Source organism: Corvus cornix, chromosome 5 (assembly GCF_000738735.6).
Source record: "Corvus cornix cornix isolate S_Up_H32 chromosome 5, ASM73873v5, whole genome shotgun sequence".
Classification (NCBI taxonomy): Eukaryota; Metazoa; Chordata; class Aves; order Passeriformes; family Corvidae; genus Corvus; species Corvus cornix.
Genome location: NC_046335.1, coordinates 52,523,495 through 52,550,403, shown reverse-complemented (window position 1 = coordinate 52,550,403; position 26,909 = coordinate 52,523,495). Strand labels below are relative to the sequence as shown.

The window sequence follows — 26,909 nt, the reverse complement described above, 5'->3', positions numbered from 1 at the left end:
TGAACATCACAAAGTTAACACCTATTCCATTAAAGCTCCCTGTAGCTGTAAGAAAGAGGGCTCCTACCTTTCTCTTGATTACTGATAAGAACTTGAAGAGCTATTGCAGCTTCCACTTTCACAGGCATTTCCCTATCATCTATCAGACACCGTCTTGTAAGTTCTAAGGCTGTCTGGAGATTCTGGTCACTTTTAAATTTGACTTCACAGAAATAATGAAGAACCCAGCAAGCCTGAAAAACACCACATTGAACAAATTCAGAGCTGCAAAACCTACCAAGAGGATTATCAACTACTTGTATACCCATAACCCACACAAATCATTGAATCTGAGGTACAACTCCTGTTGAATAAAGATACTACAAAACTTTTTAGTGATGAAGATGTTTGAGAGTGTGGAGGCTGGTCAGTGGGAGGCTCGTCCTGCAGACATCACTAGACCAGTACTATGATCTCAGGTTCATCTTTGGCCACAGGTTTTGTGTGAGCAGTACAGCCTATATGCAAAACACACATAGACCCTACCACCAGACACAGATGGGAAACTGTGCACACAACGCTGCAGCCATTTCCAAACTACACAGTGGCAGTCTACAATCACATATAAACACTAGTACTCATCCCTGAATAAGTGTACAATTTATTAAGGAAAAGGTGCAGAAAGGAGAGCATCTGTAAGAGGGAAAAAGTTAAAGATTTCTGAATACTTCAGTTGGAACAGACAGTGTATCTCAACAGTAAATGCCACACTTCCTTACCCGTGCTCTCATGTAACCCAGCTCACTGCTGAAGAGAGGGAACACATGATTCTGCAACATATATTCCATCTGATCCTTATAGATCTTTTTCTGCCAAAATATAGAGAAGTACATCAGTTTAAAACTTCATATAAAAATGTATTTCTAACCCAGTAAAAAAATGTCACACATGATAAAGTGTGAACAGTGTAACAAAACCCTCAGACTTTTTACTTATCCCTTTATTAAAGTCAATTATGCAACAATGATCTCCTGTAATAGTAATTAAACTTGGATCCTACATGGATTTTGTAAATTTTCAATTATAATAGTGACACTTTTCCCCCAGCCATTTTTTTACCCCAAGAGACACTTTTTAATTAGCAGCACATTGGCATCAAAAGCAAAAGTGGTCAGGAAAACTTCTTAGAGCTGTGGTCCAAATACAAGTCCTAGCCATGCATCTGTTTTGCTACCATTTTAACTGAGCAAAGTCACTAATTTCATTTTATTTCCTCTCTTCTATACACAAAAAGAGTTCATTAAATCAACAGCCTCTCATTGGATGCATTTTGTTCCTTCCTTCCACAAAAAAGGGAATGTAATTAAGTGTAGCACAGAAATGGTGTAGTAATTCTCACTAGAAGCACAGAACCTTAAAGGAACTTAAAACAATAATCTGAACTCGAACATGACCTATAAAACTTTAGCAATTAAGTAATTAAGCTGACATTAAACCCAAAACAATTAAGTTCAACAGCTTAAAAAACCTTGGCAGCAATTCAGAAACTTGTGAACTCAGAGCTATTTGCATTTCTTTTAAGACACTATATGTTAAAGAAAGCATAGGAGGGGCGAAAAAGAATGAAAAGAACCACCAGATTTGTTATGCTTACTTTTAGAAGAATTTCAGCCAAAGAACCAATCATATGTAAAGCACCATCTTTCTTGCGAGGGTCAGCATTTGGCTCCGTGAGGATTTGATAACAAAAGCCCATTGTCTTCTGCAGGACCTACATTACATGTAAGGTTAGTCAAAGTATTCCAATCAGCCATCTCAGAGACCATTCTCAGTGTTCTGAAATGCTAAAATATCTAATAGTCTGCTCCAAGTCTGGAATTTGGGCAATGTTTTATGTCTTTGTTATAAACACACAGTGTTCTTGATAGATGGGTCCTAGGGGAATTTGCAAATACAAAAATCACAAACAGACCAGTGCAAAATAAATTTGAAATTTCAAATTTTAGCATACTATGAGAGCAGAAAAGTAAAACTTATATTAATAGCTCTTTCAGCAAATAAACTGAATTTAGCAAGTGTGATGTTTCAGTATAATCCTTGAACAGCTTACCTCTTTCCTTTTACTACATGATGTAAACAGTAATGTCTGAGCAGCAGTTGTTGGAGAAATGAAGTCTTCAAATACATCTGTTAAATAACATTGTAACAGTTACAAATTCTGGTCCTTTACTACAGTTCATGATCCCAACGTACTTAATATGAAAAAAAACCCAGTAATTTTCCTTTCAGGTGGTTAATGGTGCTTGCTGGCTACAGATATTCCAAGACCAAAGAGTAACACGTGGTTGGATACATATGTTTCATGTTTTTCATGATCACTGCCTCTACATGTCTAATTTGAAGCTGTATGTCTCTTATTTTTAAGATAAATCTTTTGTAACAGTAGAACCAAGTAACAACAGTCAAGTTGTGACATAGATGTTATTTGCTCTACAGGCCAGCACACAGCACTAATTGGGTTAAAAAATGCTCAGTTTCTTATTTCTCTGCAGAAGTGGATTATAAGAGCCTTGTGTAATACCTGTAGTGTTTACAGGTATGCCTCTGACCTGAGGGATAAAAACTCCCAAACCCCTCAAGATTCCTTGTTCTAACCACATAAACATTCCTAAGGGAGGGAAGAATTTGTTCAGGGAGTCTGAAGTATTTTTTTCCATCCCCAGCCTCAGAGGGCTGCATGGACTTACAGTAAAGCCCTACATAAAGTAGCAGAGCACAGGAGGTGAAATGGGACAAGTCTGGAATGCCAGGCTTACTCCATAAAGTGTCATTTACCACTGGGGTAAGTCTGCTCTGAACTGTGCCATGGGTGAAACTCCCTAAGAAATCCAGGGCCTGAAATATTAGCTGTTGTAAAGCATAACCTTTAAATGACATTAAATTTATGTAGTTGTTGTTAGTAAGACCAGGACTGTTTGACTTGTAATAAAAACTTTGTAACTGTAAAAATGAAATACTTTTACAAGTGCACAAACTCTTGTGTCATTGTTGACTGTTGTATCTTCTCTCTCCTTTCCACCACTATGTCCAAGTTAACTATATTAACTTCTATTATTTGGTTAATACACCGTTTTTCTCTCTTTTTTTAAGGATTAAAGCCATCTCTGTTTCCACAAAAACACCCCATAAAAACCCCATCTTTGCGTGAATCATTTTTTAACATGAGTAGATTTCAAATGCTCACCAAATTTCATGCGGATATATTCATATGGATCTTCTTGCCAAAGCTCTTCATCAGCATCTGTATAGCACATCAATGGAAAAATAACATCTTGGATAATTCCCTGAAATAAAAAAACAGATTGAAATCAGGTTAGCACTACTAAATCAATCTCTGTATTCTGTATTTCACAGATTTTGTCCATCCTGGCACTTCCTCACATAAATGGTAACATTCTAAAACTATTTGGACTTAGAGTGAATTTACGTGGCACTTTACAAAACAAGCAGATCTTTCATGTTTAGGTAGAGTTAAAATACAACACAAGATGCTAGACAGGCTTTGGATAATGTTATGTGGAGATCATTCAATGCCATAAATTCAGCAGCTAAGACCATCTCCAAATATGTTCTGTTGCTGTGTTAGAATGTAATCCTTAATAAATTAAAGCACAAAGGAGAGACAGCAATAAATCAGCTGGCTTTGTTCATGTTCCAAGGCAACCTTCACTAAGCTGACTTAAACTCTTTCCACCCCTAATTTATAAGAGAAGTGCCTAAAATGTGAATTGTAGCAAGGCTGGAACTAATGTAGACTGACTAATGTACTTCTGAGTCATCTAAGTATTAAACCCAAAAACGAGTTACTTGAATATGAGGTTTCAGATTCTTCCAGGTGACTGCATGAGACACTCCTTGATTGATGTAATTCAGCGTTTGCTGCAGAACTCTAGGAGCCATGTACTGCTTTTCCTTGTATTGATACAGCACCTTCAGCAACACCTAGAGAAATCAGATCTCATCAATAGCTTATACTGAGCACAAACCATTTTCACCACAATTCTACCCTCCCTCACAAGCCTACATAAGAACCCCTCTAAACTGAACAAAACCCCCGTTTATTCATTAGGCTAAAATGGGTACTGACTAATCCTTCTACCAAATGTCACTGTTAATTTTATAAGACAATTAGCAGCTCATACTGGATGCTTGCACATCTTTTAAAAATACCATCCTTTAGTAAGATGAACCATACATGCTAATACACCACCAACACACCCCAGGGGGCCTTGCCCTCTGAGGTTTATTATTCCATCCTGCCACTCCTTGGGGGCAGAAATTCATGCCCAGCCACTGCATTGGTGGAATACTCTACACTCACATTCTGCTGATCTGTATCTCTGAGCAGCCTCCCAGCCACACAGCTGTGTGAGGAGTGTGTGTGTGTGGAGAGTGATCCATCAGCCACTCCCTTTGGCTTTCTGGCCTCAATTCTTCTCCTGAGGTGGCATCCAGAACTCCTCACAGGGATCTACCTGTGTTCAAGTCCATGGCTCTCCACAAATAAGGTCATGAAATGGACATGGGACAATGACCAGTAATTAAATTACAGCTCACAGGAGAGTTTTGCATGGGTAATGCAAAGGGAATTCCCTGCAGCCCAATTCAGGTCAGTGGCAACACTGCACCTTCAGAAGCAGCATCACCAACTGGAGAGAAATGGCAAATCCCCTTTCCAGGGTCTCATTTAATTCTTCACACAGAACAAGAATTTTTTAAAAAATCCAAACCCGAACGGACTGGAAAGATACCTATCAATCTGTAATATTACCAAAATAAAAATTTGGGGAAAATAAGATTCATTGTTTTGCAAATGAATGCCGTTGATACAATTTATTACACAAACACTGAAGTGTTTTTCCCAAAGGAATTGCCTTGCACTTCAGTTTAAGGGGGATGCACTCATTCACCGAAATATTCACAGCTTTACACATGGTTTTATGCTCTGGATGCTTCAGCAGCTCCCAAAGTTTGAACTGCTCATGTTTAAAAACCTCCAGGATTTACAGGGAAACTACTGGTCAGTACCCACACCTGAGTACAACATTTTCGTGGCATTAGGTATTGGGTTAGGATAGAAAAGAAGAGAGCAAAAGTTCAAACTTGCAGCTGTTTTGAGGACTATCCAAGAAGATGCATGTAGTTTCATGATTCAGATGCAGCAGGTAAAGATAGGATAAAATTAAGAAAAGGTTTAAGAACTGCAGTGAGGAAAAGCAGAATGGACACTCTGGGGCAAATAAAATAAAATTCTGTAACAGTGCCAAGGAACAACAAGGCAGTAGTGTCCAACCAGGACTTAGTTCTGGCTCATGAGAAGCGTCTTGAGCAAAACAGCTGCTAACACAAGGGATAGATTCAAGGTGCTCCAGCTAGGCAGCTCAGCCTGTTTTGGACAAGCTAAGAAAGATTAGTTAAAGTGGATGTGGATGCTGAATGTACAGGACTTTTTTTTTTTTTTTTGAGAGGTGAGGGATAATCAATGAGAAGTAATTAGGACAATAATATTAGTAGTATATTTCAAGTTTATACTTGAACCATCTGTAGTCTCATGCCTTGTATTTATCTATTACTCCTTTACTAAAAGGGTGCAAACAACTTGCAAAGTAGAGAGAACTCAATGAAACTTATTATCCAAATTTGTATTCTTCAGTATTTCACAGATTTCCAAGTTCTGTAAAGAAACACATCCTGCTCAAAAATCTTCCACAACATTTATTTGACGGATTCCAGGTCCTGAGCAAAGGCCCAAGATCTCTCTCCTGCAGAAAAATGGGAGGGTAGAACCTTAAATATTGTCTGTGTTCCTAAACAAGTTACATTATTGTTAAGGAATAAACTAAGCCTGCTAAAGTATTGATTTTGTAGCAGTTTCCTTTAAATGTTGAATTCTTAGTGCTTCCTAGCTGTAGTAACAGTAAGGATCAAATCTGATTCAAAGAGACTGTAAAAGGCCACAGCCTTTTGTCAGAACTTCGTTTTATCTTGGAAGTGCAAAGCAACCAGGAAGGCCTTAAGGAGCATGCAATAATTAACTGCCTAATGTCACCACAGGTGACAGATGAGCACCTCAGGAAGCAATGCTGACACCACTTGTCTGAGGGGAATGTTGGGATATATTGCCTCACATTCAATGGGAAAAATGTTTTCCATTCTTTGGCCAACCTTCAAAAAGCATGGGTTTATGAGATACTTTCCCTACATTTCTTCATTTAAAGTCCTGTAATTCATTATAATTTCGTTAGAAATTAGGAGAACTGAAACTGAACTAAGAACTGTTTGTCTGACTCAAAGGCTTTGAAGAAAACATTCTGCACCATGAGATTTTCATAAATTAATAGTCTATTTACATTTGCAACATAATCACCTTAAAATAAAGGTATTTATAACCAAATACAAGTAAATTTTATAAAAACATACCTGAGGTTTTTAATTAATCCAAGATTCTTTGCATACAGCAGACCCTAAAACACAGCACAAGTGGCAACCCCAAAACAGGGAGACAAGTGGAAAGGGACTGTCAGAATCACCTGTCTGTAAGAGAGCCTCTGCTTGATCAGGTTTTGGAGAAGGCTGAAAGCTTTCTGACTTTTACTGACTTTGAGTCAAAGAAAAACTATACCAGAGCAAAAAGGTAGTTCTGAAGGTCAACTACACCACATAATTACACCCATCTCTTTCATAAAAGAAAAAAATTGGTAGCATTTGTCTGAAGCTCATCTGAGGGCTTATTAGCAGAAAATGGACTGTGCTACGCGGCAAACGGATGATTTCCTTATCACTCTTATTTTAACCCACAGACGCCAGTGCTTTCCATACCAATGTGCTTGAAAAAAAATTGTGAATAAGGGCAAGAAGCCTTTTCAGAAAATAATGAAATAAGAAATTACTACTAATTCTAAACTTATCCGAATACCCCTGAATTCAGTGTTTCTTACTTGCTGAACACCAACAGCGAAGGCCTTCAGGAAAACTTCAGCAAACTCATTGTACTCCTTGGAAACATTACCAGGGCTTCCATACCTAGAATTAGAAGCAAGTATGTAAACTCAAGTCTGCAGCAATATTACTGTCTTGAATATTTGCTTGGGGTTTTTTTAAAATAATAATGGAAGAGAAAATACCTCTCAAAGAGCCTAGCTAAGATATGCAAAGCCCACTTCTTGCATTTCCACCATGGCAACTCAGGTCTATCATCTTCATCAACCTGAAGGGTTTCCTTTAGGAAAAAAACAACATTATTTACCAATTATTCACAAAGAGCTCAAATTATATGTAATTTGAACAACTACATAGTATATCTGGCTTTTAACCTGCCATTTCCACTTCTAGCTTAATAGAAGTATGAAGTGCAGCATATCTAAAAATAAATCCCATGAAATATGCCTAAATGATCAATTAAGTTTTTAAACAAGAAGTCAAAGTAAGTTTTGGTATAATTTGAAAACAACAGAACTCCCATACAAGCTACATATTTTCAAAATTTGTTTAGTCTGTTTAAAATTCCCCATTTAGCCAAATATTTTTAAAAATTATTTTCTTGGCATCTGTAGAGAGAAGAGCATGCAGAAATAAAAAATTAAACTGTTGAACATTCTAATGAATGAAAAATACTTAAGCTTAAAGGCATAAATAGCCAAAAGCCACTTACAGCTGGTACATCTCTATCGACAACAGTCTTCAGGATTTCTATCCACTCAGTCAGGTTTTGCTGATTTATCAACTCCAAAGGTAATGTGTACTTGTCAAAAAAAGCAAAAGGGGAAATTATTTTTGAATTGCTTTATAATAAATTTATGTTACTTCTACAATTTGAATTTCAGCTTTCAAATCTTTGCCTGCACTTAGCTACCATGAAAGATTAGCAATTTACCTCAAAAGCAAGGCTAAAGAACTTAACACAATCTAATCTATAGCCTAAATATCCTCAAAGGTGCCAGAGGTCTTTGCTCCAATTCATTGTGCTTATGCAATGCTAAAATGCTACTTAAATGGATGTTACTCTAATTTCTGAAGCATTTAACAGCAGTTTCATTCCAAGCTGCTATATTTACCCTGGTAATTCTCTGTAGGCTGGCCTCCACAATCTGTCCTTAGAAAACTCATTTTCTAACTGGTTTTCCAGCAAACACTCTACCTTAGAGGATGGCATGTGTAAGTTTTATCTAATGCCAACCAGGAATAGCACTGTACAAAAGTAAAAGCACAAGACAATCAGAAACTTGTGATTCATGGAGCTGAGTAGTAGGGAAAATGATTCAGATGTAATCTAATATTGTAATATTTCTGTCATTCACTATTTTAAAGAAAAGCATGATGCTTTACTTTAAATTATTGCTGAAGTAAAAAAAACAGTAAGTAAGTACAAAGTAAGGAAAAACAAAGGTTTTTACCTGGACAAGGGCATAAAATATTTTGAAGATCTGTTTCTGGATGAGGACAGACTGGTCTGATGGATCATTCAAGAGCTGAATGAAGCTATCCTTCAGGACTGGCAGAAAATGTTGCATTGCAGCTATCAAAGGACTCCGCTCCTCTGGTTTCTTGTACCTTTAGAGAAGAACAAAACCAGTTTTGTAGTTCTTTCAGGTAGCTTTAAATTGAGAAAACTCACCTTGCCCCAGTGTAGGCCCAAGGAGGTTATATGACAGCTTGTAACAACCTATGACTTAAAAACACCCCGTAGCCAGTTCTGAAATAAAGCCATAGCCATATAGTGTTACAGATGAGAAATACATTAATCAGACTTCACAATTTACCAAAATATTTGCAGAAGCTAGATTGCTTCACTGACACTGGGTAAAGTGAGAAGTCTCTCACAGCCTGCCACTGATGTCTCACATCTCGGCATTTAATTTGCCCAAAGCTAACAATCTGATAGAGAAGGTGGGGATTCGAGGCTATGGGGCAGACTCTGAGCAGGCTTCAACTGGAACCACCCTCGAAATAGTGCCTCAGACCTCCTGTGCTGGGGACAGCCCACCAGTTTGCCCATGCTGAAAACAAGGCTCCATTTCCTTTCTAAAACAGTTCAAAATTCCTGAAAGGAAACGAAAGCACGTTTTGAAATCTTTGCCCCAACTTTTAACTTGTACACAAGAAACTCCTTATTGACTCAGGAGTTATCACAGCAGAACATGATCTTGTCCATACTGGTGATGACAATAACAAGGTAAAGTATCATTTTATGATTGTACATTTATCTCTTGATTAAGCAATCAATACTTGTCATAGTCTTGGACTCCTGTGGAAAATTTTTTGGGTTAGAAGATTGAGCTTTCGTTTGGTTTCAGTTTGTTTTTTAAACACATTTTTTGTAGACTTTTCACTAATATTAAATATCAGTACTCAGCTTCCTAAACAGTGGCAATTTTCAGAATATAACAAGATAAAGACTACTCAATCTGCTGCCAGATGGCATGTTCTGTAAAAACTACTACAAAACACTGAGCTCCAAAATCCAGTTCAATAATACAGTTTTCATGCATTTTCTAAACCAGAAACATAATCATTAAGATTAAATGTTGCTCAGGAAAATTCAGTTTCTATATCACAAAAAATTGAAAAAGACAAGAAAAAATGACTAAGCAAAGAGCAGCCATTTGATCTTGCTGGTTGAATTCAAAGAAAAAAAAATGTGAAAAGCTCAAAGATATTTATGTACCATGTTAAGAAAAAAAATTTCAATACTTAAATATTCCTACAACTCAAGCAGTAAAAACTTGATCAAAGTCATAACATTACAGAGATTCCCGTCCCACTAACCTGACTGAAACACACTGAAATGTGCATATTCCTACATGATTTGTGACATGAAACTCACCCTTGTTGAGTTCACCAGAAAGCTGAGCAAGCAGGAGCAGTTCCTGGCCTCAGCTGAAGTGTTTGATCAGCTGAGACTACAGACACACCTGTTACCTTATCACACAATGGCTGTGCTCAGATCCCTAAACATGGGTTTCTATCACCATAATTCACTACCAGCGAACGAACACTGCTTGACTTGTAGCTCACAGATCTCTGCAGCATATTTAGTTAAAAATGTTTAAGCTGTAAGTCAAGTAAGAAATTTTTTGCTTTCCTTTCCTAGCAGGACTTGCAATTTTCAGCCACTAAGAAAATTCCCACATGGGATTACAAAGATCTTTATGGCATTCCTGTAAAAGTATTTTTGAGAAACTGACATTCACTGTTTTACACTGATTGACATAAAATTCATGAAATTAGATGGAAATTTTTCCATGCAACGTTTTAAGACAAGTACCTGAAACAGAAATGTTATGCATTCCAATGCTTTGAAAAAGTAAGTTGCAGATTCCATCAGTCCCACTGCTGCAGTTCCCTGACTCCAGGATTGTCCTTTTCTCTGACCCAGCCCAAATGTGCTTCATGGATGGCAGCAGCAGCCAAGCTCCACACAGCTGCTTAAAATGCAACCTCAACTTTAAAGCTCTGACATAACACAGATACAGAGCCAGGAACACTCACAGGTATTCCAGCCCCATGCCTTGCTTGTAGGAATACAGTGGGCTTTGATAAAAGTATCCTGATAGGTTGGATGAGGCTACTCAAGGGATCACAGCAAAGTCAGTTAACTAATTCTGAGCCTCCCAGCATTCCAGATTTCACACTCTGAAACCCTTCTGTGGTTACTGTCACCAAGTATTAGAGTAAAAATTGTTTAAAAGTTTAAACCTGATTTAAATAATAAGTTCTTGCAAAAGTCATGTTTTTGAGCAGACTTTCTTACTGCCATCAATCCATAAAAAACAACTACCACATTAAGGTTTTAAAACACCCTCTTTTTTTCTGAATTTAGACTTTTAGAAGCATTATTTCTGTCATTTTTTTAGTGGAAAAGATACACGAGCCAGCATCTGCATAGCAAGTATTCAAGAACACTTCCTAAAATGACATTTCCATCACCTTTGTGCAGTCCCACAGACAATTCTATATGGTTACAAGATACACACAGAGTACAAAAAAATACACACCAATATATTAATTCTGCTGGTTTATATGGAGGAAGACCAGAAAGAACTTACTCATAGTTTTTCACAAGTTGATAAAGACAGAGAAGAATTCCAAGCCAACAAGCACTATTGTCAGACTGGAGATAAAATCCAATTTTTTCCACAACTGCAGTCCAACGACTCGGATAATCATACTTGATAATGTGGTGAATGCAAGTAGTAAGCTGTACTCTGGAAATCAAAAGCACAACAATTAAATAAGTTACTACTATTATTTTAATAATATTCTTCTAGTGTTGAAACAGCAAATACTGTCCATATGTAGACTTCCTTTTTGTTTAGAAGGTTTAGGTTCTGTAGTTTCTGCTTAATATTCTCCATTTAAGGAACTTCAAATTTCTACATGCTACACAAGCTGAAAACTGTTTTTCCATCTACATTAATTCTATGTTTAGGATACACAGTGTATGACAATGATGCTTAGCATGTGGGTGATCTTAGCTGGGGGAAAAATAAAAAAAGAAAGAAACCCAGCAGTCAGAATCCACAGGCAATTCATGCAGAGGCTAAAACTGTGCACCTGATCAGCTCAGGAGAGTGGATAATGGCTTCTACAATGTTCTCACGGATACAGTGTCTATCTTCCTCTGGGATGGAGTAAGGTGCGATCTCTCCTGGAGCACTTTCACGGTCTGGCCAATACTGGGTTATCATATTTTTCAAGTAGATAACCCCTGTGAAACAAAAGTGGCAAATCAGCTGACAGCCATTCAAAGAACAAAACAAACACACATCTTCCAAGCAAATGTTTTTTTAGAACAAAACTGACCCAAATTACTAAATCATTGGCCCTTCCTAAGTAGGAGAATCAAAATATATAAACCATGCAAATTATTAACCTGATAATTCACTATATGATACTCTTTCATCCATTTAATATAAAAATACTAAAGGTATTGCTTTTATCTGTGATTCCAGTAAGCAGTTGTGGAACTATTCAGCAACACACTTCTGAAAAATCCTTTCAAATGATTTTCTCAATATTTTCATTAAAACTGAAAAAGAAAAGCTGATCAATACCAATGATGACTTAAAACATCCCTTGCAAGCAAAAAAAAAATCTAATTAAGTTTGTCATACAGGAATGAATCCTGGAGAAACAGAGCTCCTTTATACCCAGGTTATGGGCCAGAGTAATTTGTAGCAATCAGGCTGCTGGAACAAACTCTGCATTTACCATTTGACAACCAAATCCAAACTGTGTGGCAGAATATAAATTACTGCACTTAGAAGTACTTACAACATGCAACAGGAAATCTCAAAGGGCAAACTGGTAACAAAGTTACTGTTAATCTAATTCTACACACAAGTCCATAAAGCAACTTCTCTACCTAAATTTCATATGCACCTTTTGAAGATTCAGAAACCACAGGCTTTCTAAAAGTGTCTGCAGAGGTCAAAAAACACTCAGCAGATTACTACAAGACTGAAGTGATAGAGACTTCAGCCAGCCCTCAGAGTGATTTATCATTAATTGCTGTGCAAACACACACTGTTTGTAAGCTGTGCCTTGAATGAGCCATCCCCACTCTCCACAGGATGCTTTGGGGTTTAATTGGCTTACGTGGAGGAGGGTGAAATTTCAGAGGTTGTTTTCAAACTTCTTTTTGCATGTTATACTCGTAAAGCAGTAACCTTTTTGTGTCATCATTTGAATGGTACCCCCTCAAGCAGTAAGATAAAAATGCATGTTAAGTTTAGGCTACAGCTTGGAGTAGTCCACTACATGGAAGGTCCAAATAAGCAGTCTAGATCACACCCTCCTGACAAGTCAGAAAACCCATTGAAATATTGTACTAAAAACCTCTATCAAGTATTAGAGCAGCTTTAAGGTGATGTTTGGAGCTGTCAATAATCAACATCCAATTTTACTGATAGCTCATGTGCAAATAAGCATGGTTCCAAAAGATATAACTTGTTTTCTTCCACTTAGTATGTTTAGAAACATTAGTGCTCACAGTACAAGTTTAAATTACCTCCTTGGACCAAGTGTCCCAGCATCAGAAACCATTCTGCTTCCCCAAGGAATGTTCACTAGAGATAAATGGGAAGAATCATTCAAGAGCCAGACACACCTTTTCTTTCTGTCTCCCTTGCTCAGAGTATGGTGCCAGGTAATAGCTCATGATGACTGTAATTTGAGCAACTCCCAACTTTTGAGTGCTTGATATTAAAACCATTAGAATTCTTTGACAGTATCTGCATTGTGTGTATGCACCACTAGAGTAAATACAACGAAAAAAGTATTTGAAAACTTGCCTGCCTGTCTCACTGGTAAATCCAGTTGCTCGGACATAGTGATCTGAAGCAGAGTTGAAACAAAGTTCACTGACTTATGAGCCTATGGAGAGGGGAAAAAAAAAAAAAGAGTTAAGTTTTAGAATAGTCTCATTAAGTTTTACAATATCTTTATAATGATGTAATGCAGTCAGTAGAATACCAGCAATTCAGCCATTTGCACAGGAGTCAGCTAATCAGCCAAAGCATTCCAAAGTTTTGTGCTCACTGTATTTTGAAGACAGCAAGGGGGAGGAAAAACCCTACCATTTAATGTAACAAAATTGAAAAAATCACTGAATAGGCTGCAGGAATCAGCCTTCCACAGTGACCAAACATGCTCCCCATTCAGAACAAACACTTGAAGCACCTGAGCAGCCCAAAAAACCCAAGTGCAGCAAGTTTACAGTGACCTTTAGCAAGGTATGAGTCCATTATACAATAAGCTAAGAAACAGATGGGAACTACGTTTTAAAACTAAGCCCAACTCCTACTTCATCTTTCTGAAAAACCAGTTTCAAGGGACCACTGATGGGCTACTGCAGCAGCTGTCCACAGAACTACACAACAGCAAAGCAACAGCAGGGAGATCCAAATGGAGACACATCTGCAGAGTAACAGCTTCCCAAAGATTTGCAGGAGTTCACTTATAAAAACCACAAAACATGTTTTTTCTTACAATAATGAGAACTGTCACTGATACATTAAGGACTGGATTGTATTTTCAATGAGGAAACAAACCTTAACATTACTACAACACCCTTTACCTGCCTTTCCCAAGCATCAAGAACTTGAGATGATACATTGACTTTGCTGGGAAGAGTGAATTGCAATCCTTCAAAACTTAACTGAAACCCAACATAATTTTCCTCAAGGTGAAGACTCCATAGGGATGAGTTACAGTGGGAAATCCCTATTTTATGCATGGGAAAAAAAATTCACAAGGGAGGCCAAGGCCTGGAACACTTATCCACAACGGCTGTGGGATCTCATCCTTAGAGATGTTCTGTTGGACAAGTCCTGATCTACCTCATCCAACTTCCGAACAGCTTTGCTCTTCTGCTTTATCTTCACTTACATGGCAATGTTGTTTCCTATGTTCTTTGCAGTTCCTCTATCAAAGACAACTGCACAGGTCCACATAATTTAACATGTAGGAAAACACCTCTTACCCACTTGCTACTTTGAAAACCATCAAAATTACACTATTTATCAAAACCAAATGGCTGTCTCAGATACTGCAGCAACTTCATTATCATAAAGAGAAATAATCATAAATTATCCTTTCATTCTTTCAGTAGGACCAAAAGCCCTTGATATCAAGATTCCTCCTAAGTGTGTAACACTGCTCAGCTCACTCCTACAGTACCAGAATCTTCTCTCCAACTTTAATTTTCCTGAGCAAGTATCTCCAATAGGTTCCAGTATAAACAACTGTAAAAGGGACAGCCTGGGACATGACACTGCTACTCAAATACAGATTTGAATAGCGTAGCTTGTTTTCTATCTCCTGTAATTTCAGACTTCAAATGTAGAACAAATTTGACTTAAGAATCTGTCCAAAATGTTAAAACATTGTTGTACACATTCATCCTGTGCACTAAAACTCTACAGGCTGCAGAGCACCCAGGAGCATCTGGTCCCACTGAAATGTTTATTTGTAGAGTGTGATTTGGGACTGGGAGTAACTGACACTGCAATATGAGCACACGTCCTGCTGACCCGTGTCCCTGTGATAATCCCTCAAGTCCTCAAGAAGCAAATACACTTTCAAATGAAAAAAATAAGAAGAGCGACTGTCTTCAACTGCCAAGTAATGGTTGAACAAATAAATTTAAAATAAAATTTACTAGTTGGGTTTGATTTCTCCTACAGGTCCAGGTCCGTTAAGTTCCTCCTTTTCTTAAGGAGCATTAATAGACACACAGAGTCCTGCAGCACATTCCGAATGACATCAGACCCTAATTCAGCACAGCACTCAGATCTATGCTTAACATTAATGTCAGCGGAAGTGCTCCTGTATTTAACGAGTTATGAACCTGAAGAAAGCTTTCAGTTTCAATAACCTTTAACTCACCTACAAATAAGGTCATATTAGTCTGCATAAAATGGACTTAAAAGTGCAAACTGATGTCTTTCCACAAGGGCTATATGCTTAACAGATATCTTTCCTATAGTGAAAACCTGCAGTTTGCGAAGTCAAAAGCATTTAATTCTATAATTTTAAAAATGAGGGATTACTTTCCCTTTCCCATGATAAATGACCGCTATTCTTGCAATAAAAACCATCAGTTTCAGCAACAAATATGGAAATTGCTTAAGAGCTACTAAGGAGCTAACGGGAAAACCAAAAGAAATTAAATTTTAAAATCTTATGTCTTCAAAGAAACAGAAAATAGACAGCAGTGTATAAAACTGCCATATACTGAAATTTAATAAAATACCAAAGAATGTTTTGTTCATATACAAGGACAGGACTGAGCCTGTGCCTATAGCAGGCTACAGAAGCTCCCTAGAAATATCAATTCCATTAGTATGTGGGATTAATATATTTTCACTGGATTCTTTGAACTATAGCAAGCTTTAAGGGACAGAACCAAAACATCTACACCATTATCTGTTTGGTTTTTCTAAAATCTTCCAAGTATCATCCTTATTAGCATCTGAAGCATCAGACTCCAACCAACCATGAGGATGAGCTACTTTATCACCTTTAGCGGTTCAAAGCAGACTCAGCCGAGATATAATCTGTGCTTTTAATACAAGTAAAATACCTTGTACTTGCCAATCATAGTCTGCTCTTAATCCTCTCAGTTAATACCTACATTCACACAGAGCTACATTAACACTTCTATGCATTCTGTATGGAATATAAAGGACTTCCAAGCTCTTCGCAATGACCTCCTTCCCAAGCCACTGAAAGGAAGGTGATTCCAGAGAAACTGAAATGTTGGGATGAGTAAGGACAGTTCCATGAAGACAAGAGTGTACTGAATGCTCAAAGAAAACTCCAGGTACTACAGTCACCTCTCACATGCTCCCTTGCTCTGCTTCACTTTTAAAAAGAGCACCAAGTGTTTCACTGGCACTTGGGACAAAAACAACTGAACCTAAAATAAGACAGCGCCTTGGTGCCTTTTTATATCCACGTCATTAAAAAATACTGAACCCACATCTATTTCAGCTACTTCCATCTTTAATAATTTTAGTCCCCCAAGAGGGCTGCTGCCTCTCAGGACAGCATGCTCCTCTTCACTGACTGCACTGCTAAAGAAAACAACCACACTGAAAACCACACCTATTTTAGGTACATTTTTGAACTAAAATCAGGATTTCACAAGAGTCGCTATCACCTACTATAAACTACACTAAGAACAGAGAATTTCTAAGACTTTAAAGTTTTGACTTGGTAAAATTTTTACTTTTATTCTCTTGTTCCTTGTTTACAAACACCATTTAAAAGTAAATACTAAATTTAGAGAACAACACTATTTTTTTAAAAATAGTTCTGTCACAGAAGTCAGTCTTCCTACACTTAACTCAGCATTTAAAGAAAAACAAAACCAAAACTCATCTCAAGTCCTTCCCCCTTACAAAAGGTCCAACATGCCATGTCACTGGTATGACTTTGCTGTCTAAGAGCCAAAGAATTCAGGGGCTTTTCCCAAGAGCAATCTTTGCTATGCAGCCCGGCTAGCTGAGGAATGTGTTCTATCAGACCACAAACCTCGCACCACTGTCTGTTAGTATCAATCACTGCTCCAGAACATACAATCTTTTTGCACAGTTCATTGCAGCTTCTCCTAGCAGGGTTGCTTTGTTAGACATGTGCTAAAAGAGACTTTTGAGAAAAGTGTCATACCAGCTACATAATCCAAAAGAGGAAAGAAGTTCAAACTTAACATTGAAGAGACCAGTTCATGGCATGTGAACTATGAATAGTTAATTACAATGTGGAAAAGCACTTTTCCTCCAGTAATGATACTCACTGCAGTAAGTTACATTCATCTTTAATGCTGGAATATTCATCTCTCACACAAAGCCTGCATGCCTCTAAATGATAAAAACAAGTTTCATCTTGGGTAAAAAGATCTCCATGCATTCTCTTCAGACATCAGGAACCTGACATACCATAACAAACAAACTACAATAGGCACCTCCTTTACTGTTGCCCAAAAAAGCACAACAGATGAGCAACACTTACTACATGCTGCTAAACTAGAACCCTAGGTTATTTATATAGCTATTCAAAGTAGCATACATGTGAATAAAGGCTAACATTTTAAAAATAAAGTAGATGAAAAAAATAAGAATTCAATGCTTCTCCTCCATTCCATTTTTGGGGAAAAAAAACCCACATGCAATTTTTGATCTTAGCCATAGCAGGACTGGGTGCACATAACTATTACACTGAGATGAAACTTTTCTTATAGAAAGGTAAGGTCAGGAGCTGGAAGGCCACGCTGAATCAGCAAACTGCCCTGTAGCACTCTTTTAATTCTTTTATAAGAACTCAGCAGGTGTGGAAGTCATTCTGACCTCAGGTTTTTGCAAGCCAGTTCTGCCACCTCTTAGGCAGCTACAACCAATATGCAAACCTAGTTTAATGCCCACAAAAGATACACATACACTTACAGTTCCTGCAAACATCCCTGATGCTCCTTTTATCACAATACTGTCTGCAAGTTTGGAGGACTATTTGCTCTACTGCTGGCTGAGGAAAAAGCAGTGTGCTCCTAGCAGAGGCTTGCTAAGCACACACAGGAACTTTCTGCTAAGTCATGAGAAAGTGGCAAGTGGCCCTTTCCGCTCACATTTTACCTTGTGCTGGGCAACTTGCACCAAGAAGGAAACTTCTTCCTAGTGGAGCCAGGACTCCCTCGGTTCCTTACTGCCCCCAAGGGGATTCCTGGTGTTGGACCAGCCTTGGCACACACAGTTTAAAACACCGTTTCCCAAAGCATCCCTCATCTAGGACGCGCTAGAATATATAGATGGAAGATGAGGGAAGTGAAAGTAACGAAGTACTTTGGGTAAAATGTCACCCTAGCAACTTCAAAAGAGACCCTGTGATCTGATAATCAAAGCCAAGAAACTCATGCTCTGTTCTTTTTCTTACACTACAATATAGAGCTGTAGATGTTACACATACAGACCGTGTCACAAAAGGTTAAAAAAAATACACACTGGAGGTAACACTATAAACACCTAGCCCAAAGTATCCATAGAACTCCAGCATTTGGCAAGTCTTGTCTGAAAGACACCATGTAAGAAGCAACTTGCTTCTTTCCCTTTGACAACCTTTCACTCCTAAACTCTCAGCAGCTAAGAGTCCAATTTTTTAATTTAATCATACCATCCTTCTGACATTTGTGGCTATTAAGCAGGCAGTGAAATGCACTGAACTAGGCCCTACTGCACCATTAAACCAGTGGTGATGGTGGCCAGCCAACAAGATTTCCTTTTCATCCTTTCTGTGTCACTCATATTAGAACATGAAAAAACTTAAGTGTAACTTCTGAAAGTCGCTTTCCAGTAGAGCATCAGGATGTTTTCCTAAACAAACTCTGTTGAGCTCTGACTTACAAAAAATGATGAGTTACGGGGGATTGCACTTTTTCCCCCCTAAACATTGTTAGACAAAAATTGGGTTGTTAGTCTAAAAAAATATCTTAATAGCTCACACACCAAGGTTAATCTCAGAGACTTACAAGACATACATCACAGTGAAGTTATAAATTCCCTGGAATTACAAAGAAAAAACCTGAAAGTATTATCTAGCAACTTCACCTTTATAACTATGTTGATATTAAAAGATGAAACAACATTGTGTATTATTTTCAGAGTGTCATTCCATAGCTGCATAGTTAAAAATACCTATTTTCATCACAATTTCTGAAAAACACTTTATACATGAAGCACAAAGATTATTTCAAAAGGCAGCAATGTGTTCCTGCTGTTCTCCAGTAGCTTACTTGAAGAGTCTGGTTCTAAGTCCTGGTAAAACGCAGCTTTCCCCTGCGAGACAGGGACAGAGATGGGTGAACAGCTCAGGGTACCTCATCAACTAAAAATTCTCAGACACAAAAGCCAGTGACCTCATTCCCTATAACTTCTTTTCAGAGTGAGAAAAGTAAAGCCAAAGAGACCAAAATACTTGCTTTTTACCATTATCTCAACTCTGGAAGTTCTCACAGCCTCTTATGTGCAGGCAATATAGCCTGATAAAAACTTAGTGAAAGGAGAAATAAAGCATAGAATAATTCATGACTTGGCCAAGGTCAAAGGAAAAATAATAGAGTCTGGACAAATCAAGAATCATACATCCCAGTTCCCTTCTCCTCTCAGTAGAAACTTTGTTGACTGACAGGATATGGTGAAGACAGATCTAAATACCTGGTTAACTCTTAGCTACTTAGATATCTCTTCCACTAATCAGGAATATCAATTACTGACCGATGCATGGTCTTTTCTGGTAAGGTAAAGTGACCATTCTGCTGAAAGCCAGTCTCATCAGCTCAACAGAGGCACTTCTAACAAACTAAGGGTAAACTAAAAGGTCAACCAAGGACAACTATTAAGCTATAAAAACACCAGTGTAGCCTGGCCATATGCAAGAACAGTGTTCACTGCTGTTGTAATGTCATTTTTAGAAAGAAGGAGACCCCCATACCTGTAATTAAGTATTAACTGGTAACAGAATTGCTCTAATATTCGACAAATTTAGACCAGCATACTGCAAGAAAATGCATAATTGACTTCAATAAACCTAAGTAAAACCAAGACCACGCATGTGACTAAAGCTGCATGTATGTGTAAGTGCTTGCAGACTTCTGGTTTAGCATATAGTTTTATCACAAAATATCTGTGAAAGATTAGTGATGCTCCATTTCCCACAACAAAGAATTCTTACACGCTGGTTCAATAATATCTGGAGTTTTTAAAGGGGGACAAATATTCAGATTTTATGCCAATTTAGCACTTGTGTAGTACACGATAGACCACAGGGTTTTGATTCCAAAGTGAGAACAAAAGCCAGTGGCCAGCGAGCACAATCCTTCCTGCAAGGGTTTGCCATTTGCTGAAGACCCCGACTGGCAGTGAACGCAATTCCCTGCACCTTCAGCAGCTCAATACCTGCAGAAAATAACTAAAACAGATTTTAAGCAAGTTACTGTATATAAGTATTGACATCCATTGAACACAAAAAAAAATTGCATTTTGGGGCCAGTTCAAGATTTCATAGATATTACTGTCTTTATAGGCCATCACATTTTTTGCATTTTTGATTTAAGTAACAAACACTAACATACTTTTTAACAGAGTACATGGAAAAGACAGGCAATTACTTTATACAAGTCTCAATTAATCATTTGATAGTTTTACAGCTATCTATTTCAAATGTACCTAATATTTATTTGCCATTTGCTTATTAAATAACATGCAGGAATAGGTCTTAATTACACTTTTTTATTTTCTGAGAAGCTATACCTTTAGTTTTCGAAATTTTCTCCACTGCCAGCAGAACATTTGGCCCACCTTTACCTAAGCTCTGCTGAACATCTGTTGCATTACATGAGTATTGTCAGGCCCAAAGTCTGCTTAAGAGCAACAAGGAAAAATGTTTGTGGAAAAAGCCACCACAAGAGCTGCCACAGAGGCTTATCCTTCACTTCCTCCATCAAGACATCACCTTTTCTCTGGGCCAAACACTAAAGCACTTCTGTTCTCCAAATGTCTACAAGCCCCGTGGCTGTGTCTCATTAATAAAGTTTTCACCTACGAGGTGCAGCTAAGTAGAACAAAAATATAATCTTCTTCCAAAATTGAAATCCGTGGAACTAGGATCTGCTGGGGTTTTACATCCCAGCCTGGCAGGTGAGTGCAGTCTAAGCGGATGACACACCTGGGATGGGAACCGTGTCTGCCCCCGTCCCTTGGACACGTGTCCGTATACACCCAGGGAGCGCACCTACCTCGGCAGCCCTGCTGAACCCGGAGCCCACAGGATCTGGAACATAAAACACCGCCAGGCTGCCAGATCTGAATCCCAACTCAGCCCAAGCCACCAGATTTGATTCTGAACTCAGCCCAGGCCACTTTTACAGGCTGCACTGCCTGCGAAGCGATGGGGCTCTTGCTACCTCCTTCCCTGAAGACAAATTAGTGCTTTCAACATCCAAAGACTGATGTCCTTTAGATGGTCCCAGGCACGGCTGATGTCCAGCCTGAGCCACCGAGGGCGGTTTTAAAGCCCCCTCAGCGGATCACCCTTTTCCCGGCTGAGCACGGAGACAAAGGAGGCAATTTGGTAGCGCTGGGAGAGGCACGGGGGCCTCGGCCGCTTTCTGCCGCTGCCCCCCCGCCCCAGCAGCCCCGCCCGGCCTGGCCCGGCCCCGCTGCCATGTGCGGGGACAATGCGCGCCGGGCCCGGCCTGCGGCCGCCGGGACGCGGCCGGCGGGAAGGGGCCGCGGCCGCGGGTGGACGGCCCGAGGAGCCGAGGGGACCCTCTCCGCCCCCGCCCCGCTCCCCCTCCCAAGGGCCGGCCCCGGCCCCGCTCCCCAGCGCCGCGGCCCCGGCCCAGGCCCGGCGGCGCCCTCACCTCGTTGAGCTGCCGTTCGGCGGCTTCGCGCAGCGCCGGGTCCATGGTGCCGCGCAGGGCCTCGATGATGCCGCTGGGGTCCATGGCGGGGGCAGTACGGGGGGCGGAGGGCAGGGGCCGGGGCCGCGCCGAGCGCACATGGACCCGCCGCCTCCAGCGGCCGCCGGCGCGAAAGGAAGGGAGAGCGCCAAGGGCCCGGATAGAGCTGCCCCCGCCGCCGACGGCAGCGGCGCCCCTTCCGCCGCACGGCCCCGCCCCGCCCCGCCGCGGGGCGCCGCGGGAGATGCAGTCCCCGGCGCCGGGGAGACGCGCTCGGGGCACGGCTGGGCACCGACGCCCCGGGAGATGTGGAGGGGCACGGCCGGGCACCGATCCCCGGGGAGATGCGCTCCGGTCACGACCGGCCGTACCAGCCACCCGGAGCGGGCGGGGTGTGCGGTGCCGGCCGGCAGAAGCCGCCTCGGGAGCTGCGGCCCCGCTCGAACGGCGGCGTCGCGGGAGCCGCGGCTCCGCTCTGAACCGAACTCCTCGGCCGGTTCTGAGGGATCCATTGGTGTAGCGGAAGTGCCTCCCTTGGAAATCCCTCCCGCGTCCGCGCCCCGTTTTCGGAGAAACTGGTGCGGCTCAGAGAGGAAGGAGGGGTCGTGGAGGCATGGGTTTGCTTTTGCGCGGGTGCCCGCCGTGCTGGGTTTAGGGTGGTGGTGAAAAAAAGAAGAGAACAAAAATCGCGAAGATGTGTCAAAGTTTTGTCAGAAAATCAATATAAGCAGAGCTGTCGCTCGTGAAAGGTCTAGGAAACGTGTGTTAAGAAGAGTCGCTGAGGGAGCTGGGGGTGTTTAGCCTGGAGGAGAGGAGGCTCAGGAGGGATCTCATCACTCTCTGCAACTCCCTGAAAGGGAGGAAGAAAGCCAGGTGAGGGCCGGTCACTCCTGCTGTGCCTGCAGAGGATCTGAGGAAATGGCCTTAAGCTGAGACAGGGGAAATTCAGATGAGATGTTGGAAAAAAAGTTTTCACTGTCGGGATGGTTGCCCAGGTTCAAGAGGCATCTGAAGCTGGAGCTGGATGATATGGGTTAGTGGTTTAGGGGTTACAAGGGCAGTGCTGGGCTGGTGGTTGGATGGGATGGTCCTGAACGTCTCTTCCAACCATGACGATTCCATGATTCAATGATTCTGGAGGCCTTGGCTCAGTCACAGAGTCAGAACTGAACTGCTTAACTTGGTCCTCTGTAAGTCACTTCAGTAGGCTTCATCCTACGAGCATTTGAGCACTGAAGTATGTCATGGTAAAATGAGCAATGCTATTTATAAGTTAGTGAGTTGTAAAATTTAATTGGCAGTATACAGTCATTCATTAACTCTCATGCCTTCATTTAGGGGACAGCGTGCAGTGATGTACTTACTTGAAATTTTGGGAGTTATTTTTGTGAGAGGAATTTATTGAACAGTCAGATCACACCATCAAGAAAAAATTTTCACAAACACCTCATCCTGGAATGACTGAAATGAAGGCCCATATGAAAGAGAAAAGCAGATATGCAAATACAGAAAATAACAAAATTTAAAAGTGATACAATTTAGGAAGTTGATAAAGTGCACTATCTCTTTACAGTTATGTTAAACTTAAGTTTCAGGAAGTCTAGGCTTATCTAGAGTGTCTTTGCATATATGGAACAGCATAACAGACTTGCTTTTGTACATAATTTTTCCAAATTAGTATTTTTTCCATGATTGTCACTGGACTAAAACCTGGATTTCTCAGTTTCTCTTGCTACTGGCTTGTTGGTGTTTTTTTTTTGTTTTTTACATAATGCTAAAAACCAAAAATTATTTACCCTAGGTAGCTTTTTCTTATTACAAGTGTGAAAATTAGCAACTGATTTATGAAACTGAACTGTGAAGCAGCAATGAATGTCTGCCTTTCTAAGTAAGCACAGGAGACATATGGCCCAGATGACCCAAGTGGCAACGTGGCATAATTTTGGGACATGATGTCATATGCTGTTCTTTTATAAGTTGACCAGATCTGCAGTCATACTCCCGTTCTAGATGTTGCCCAAAACGTTAAAAAAAAAAAAAAAAGGTGAAATACTGTAGATTCAATAGCATTACAAAATGCTACAACAAAGTCTTTTCCCTGCTTTTGTGTCACAGCACAGATAACAAGATCAAATCTCAATGCTCTTTGTATCAAAGGAGCAAAGCAATAATGCCTCCAGCCAGGGAGAACTTAGGTGCTAAGCTGATCTAACAACTTACAAAGCAGAATATATCTTCTCTAAGAATAAAAATAAGTACTTCAAAGGACAGAGGGCTCATGACATGCATAATGCTCAGTGTCAGGTGTACAGATGTGAAATGCTGCAAAGACAAGCACAATGGGATGTGAGCTATTGTCAGCAAAGGTGCTGTTGCTCTGGAAGCTTGTGCCAGAGCTGTTCCTATTTGGATTCAAAAGTGAGGAGGCCAAAAAAAAGTCATGCAAAAGAATGTGTAAGCAATTGTCCACCCTGAGTACTCTGAAAAAGAAAACCTTGTATGTCCAGGAATGTTTGCATTGTCCAGGACATTTGTATTTGCATCTTTTCTTGCCCAGAAGTAGTAACAATTGTTAACTTCACAGCAGGAGTAATTACATAAATGACTCACAGAAAACAATAAATGCAGGATTCAGTCAAGATGGACATTTCATGTAGACAGGAAGCCCAATTTAAGAGGAAACATCCAAGAGGTTAAAAAAGAATTTATCACAAATCTGAACAATTTGTTGGTGGATTACATTTGCTGTGGGTAATTTAGTGTTAGAGAGAGACGAAAGAGTAAAGGTGGAAGAAAACTGCCACACCAGCAGTTTGAGTGGAGCAACCTAACAGACGGCAACTGACTTCAAATTACAGGGGACTGGTGAGCTGTGGCATCCTTAACACTGAAATTTTGTCAAGATTAAATAAATATACCCACTTCTGTCGCTTTGTTTGAAGAGTATTAGCAGGACAAAAGAGACATTAAGCCCACCCAGCACAGCACAGAAATTAGTGAGGACTTTGGCCAAACCTGTTTAACAAACAAGGGGGACATGAATAAATATCTTGCAAGATGCAGCAGATGAGTTGATAGGAAAATCTAATTTTGCGGTCAAATTTCAAATCTCAAGAGTTAACATTGGAAAGAAGTATGTCCTTTAGCCAGATAACCTCATCAAATTCTTGGTCTCAGACCAGGAAACAAATGTGTACGTGCTGCAGGGATTAGCTGCCCAGTACTGTTCTCTGTTGTGTAGGGATGCCTATAGACAACCTCAGGCTGCTGTGGGAGAACGGAGCCGCTCAAATTATCTCGGAAAGGGCAGCTGTGGTATTGCACAGGCCTCAAACATTGGATGCAAATCAGTCTCAATTACTCCTGAAGGTGTGCTCTCATACACTGTCTGTCTTGGGGTTAGCAGTCATGTACTTTCCCTGGAAAGCTGGAACAATAGCAAAGACAGTACTTGTCAGCTTTAATAATGTGCTCCTTGGAGCTGACTGTGGAGCGCTGCTTAGCCTGTGTGCCTTTCTGGGGTACCATTCTCTCTACTGTCAGTGAAAAGCCAGGAATGGTGTATAAGGAGAGAGCACAGCTATCAAAGATCACCGAGTTTGGGTGCATTCACCAGACGTTGCTAAAGAACTGTGCACAACTTTTTATGCCATCTATGTATTCAAAAAACCCCCCAAAGACAGTAACTAATAAATGCTGCTGTCAGCTGTTCTGTGCTGGAACAGATTTGACAGCAGCCCAATTGACTCCAGCTATGCAGAGTGTATTCCTGCATCAACAGCATTCCAAATGTCAGCCCAGGATTTGGAAAAAAATACTTGCACATGAAGGTACTTAACCAGTCCTACAGATCCAAAGGGAGTTTGGACAGGAGTGAGTGGATGAATCACCAGCACCCAAAGCTATCGTGAAGCTACTTTTGCTAAATCAAAGATGGCAACAGGAAGAAAAAGGTATGCACAGAAATACTGTGCTGATGTGCAAAGTTTGGAAATAACTATTTATATTAATTTTAAAAAAAGCTGAAATGGGATTAAAATATGAAACTACGAAATGAAATGTGATAGTCAACATATTTTGGTGTAAAATCATCAAACAAAGGTGATTGTTTGAGGAGTTCTCTGGTTTGGCTGGGGAAATGGTACAGAATAAGTATGTTTCTTTGCTTTAAAAGATCGTACTAGGCTATGACCCTGATCACATATTGAAGGGGATTGAGAACTGGCTAAATTACAATTTTCAGTTAAAAGGTGGTACGTGAAGAGTGATTATTTAAGGGGTCAATTTCTACTGGATTTCTGTTGATACCACTAGCAGACTCTATTTGATACTTTAGGCAGTTTTGAAATAAATACAAAAATCCCTGCAGATAATTGTGAGAATGACATAAGATTAGCAAAACAATCCTATGTGGATGAGATGAGATGGTAACCTGAAAAAGAACCAGAAATGCACTTTAGCAGAGGCAAATGTGAAGTTACACATAGAAGAACAGAAAATGAAAGATTGGAAGGATCATCAGGGATACCATGGGCATGAAGGTTGGCATGAGCTCCCAGCAGGATGTTGTGGTAGAAGACTTAGCACAATCTTTGAGTTGAAACCAGAGGTTTGAAGAGGGGGAGTGGGGAAGTGGTTTGTCCCTCCCTCTGGTGGGGAGAGATGGATCTTCCATTGCCAGAGAATAACACCAGCATTTGTGGTTTTTAGGTATTTACAAATTACAATGCATGAAATACCCCCAAAAGTTATTTGAGATTAAGAGTTTATTCTCTTCATCTGTGTGAGATCTACTTTAAATGTCCAGTTATGTTTAAGACAAAAGTTGTGGGGAGTCTTGGTTGCTGTTTGTCACTACAATTGTGTTGAGGTGAAACAGGGATTTAGCAGGCAGAGTAAGGGTGGTTCCTTGCAGAGT

At 40.0% G+C, this 26,909-nt stretch overlaps 1 protein-coding gene and 1 non-coding gene across 3 annotated transcripts in view; both read right to left on the bottom strand.

Moving 5' to 3' along the window:
- Positions 1 to 22,167, bottom strand: part of IPO7 (importin 7) — a 35,058-nt gene extending 12,891 nt beyond the window's left edge. For both annotated transcript variants that reach the window (XM_039552401.1, XM_039552402.1), the window contains exons 1-14: positions 21,953 to 22,167; positions 13,332 to 13,413; positions 11,593 to 11,746; positions 11,085 to 11,243; positions 8,433 to 8,589; positions 7,691 to 7,780; positions 7,164 to 7,258; positions 6,978 to 7,062; positions 3,847 to 3,981; positions 3,224 to 3,323; positions 2,090 to 2,166; positions 1,634 to 1,750; positions 759 to 848; positions 68 to 233 (exon numbers count right to left, since the gene is read on the bottom strand). In XM_039552401.1, coding sequence (XP_039408335.1) covers positions 68 to 233; positions 759 to 848; positions 1,634 to 1,750; positions 2,090 to 2,166; positions 3,224 to 3,323; positions 3,847 to 3,981; positions 6,978 to 7,062; positions 7,164 to 7,258; positions 7,691 to 7,780; positions 8,433 to 8,589; positions 11,085 to 11,243; positions 11,593 to 11,746; positions 13,332 to 13,413; positions 21,953 to 22,036 — 1,591 coding nt within the window. In that variant the 5' untranslated portion in view covers positions 22,037 to 22,167. The remainder of the gene's footprint in view (positions 1 to 67; positions 234 to 758; positions 849 to 1,633; positions 1,751 to 2,089; positions 2,167 to 3,223; positions 3,324 to 3,846; positions 3,982 to 6,977; positions 7,063 to 7,163; positions 7,259 to 7,690; positions 7,781 to 8,432; positions 8,590 to 11,084; positions 11,244 to 11,592; positions 11,747 to 13,331; positions 13,414 to 21,952) is intronic.
- On the bottom strand, positions 382 to 563 carry LOC120410176. The gene has a single exon (XR_005602134.1). It is a non-coding gene; the product is annotated as a small nucleolar RNA SNORA23 (small nucleolar RNA).
- Positions 22,168 to 26,909: the final 4,742 nt, after the last annotated feature.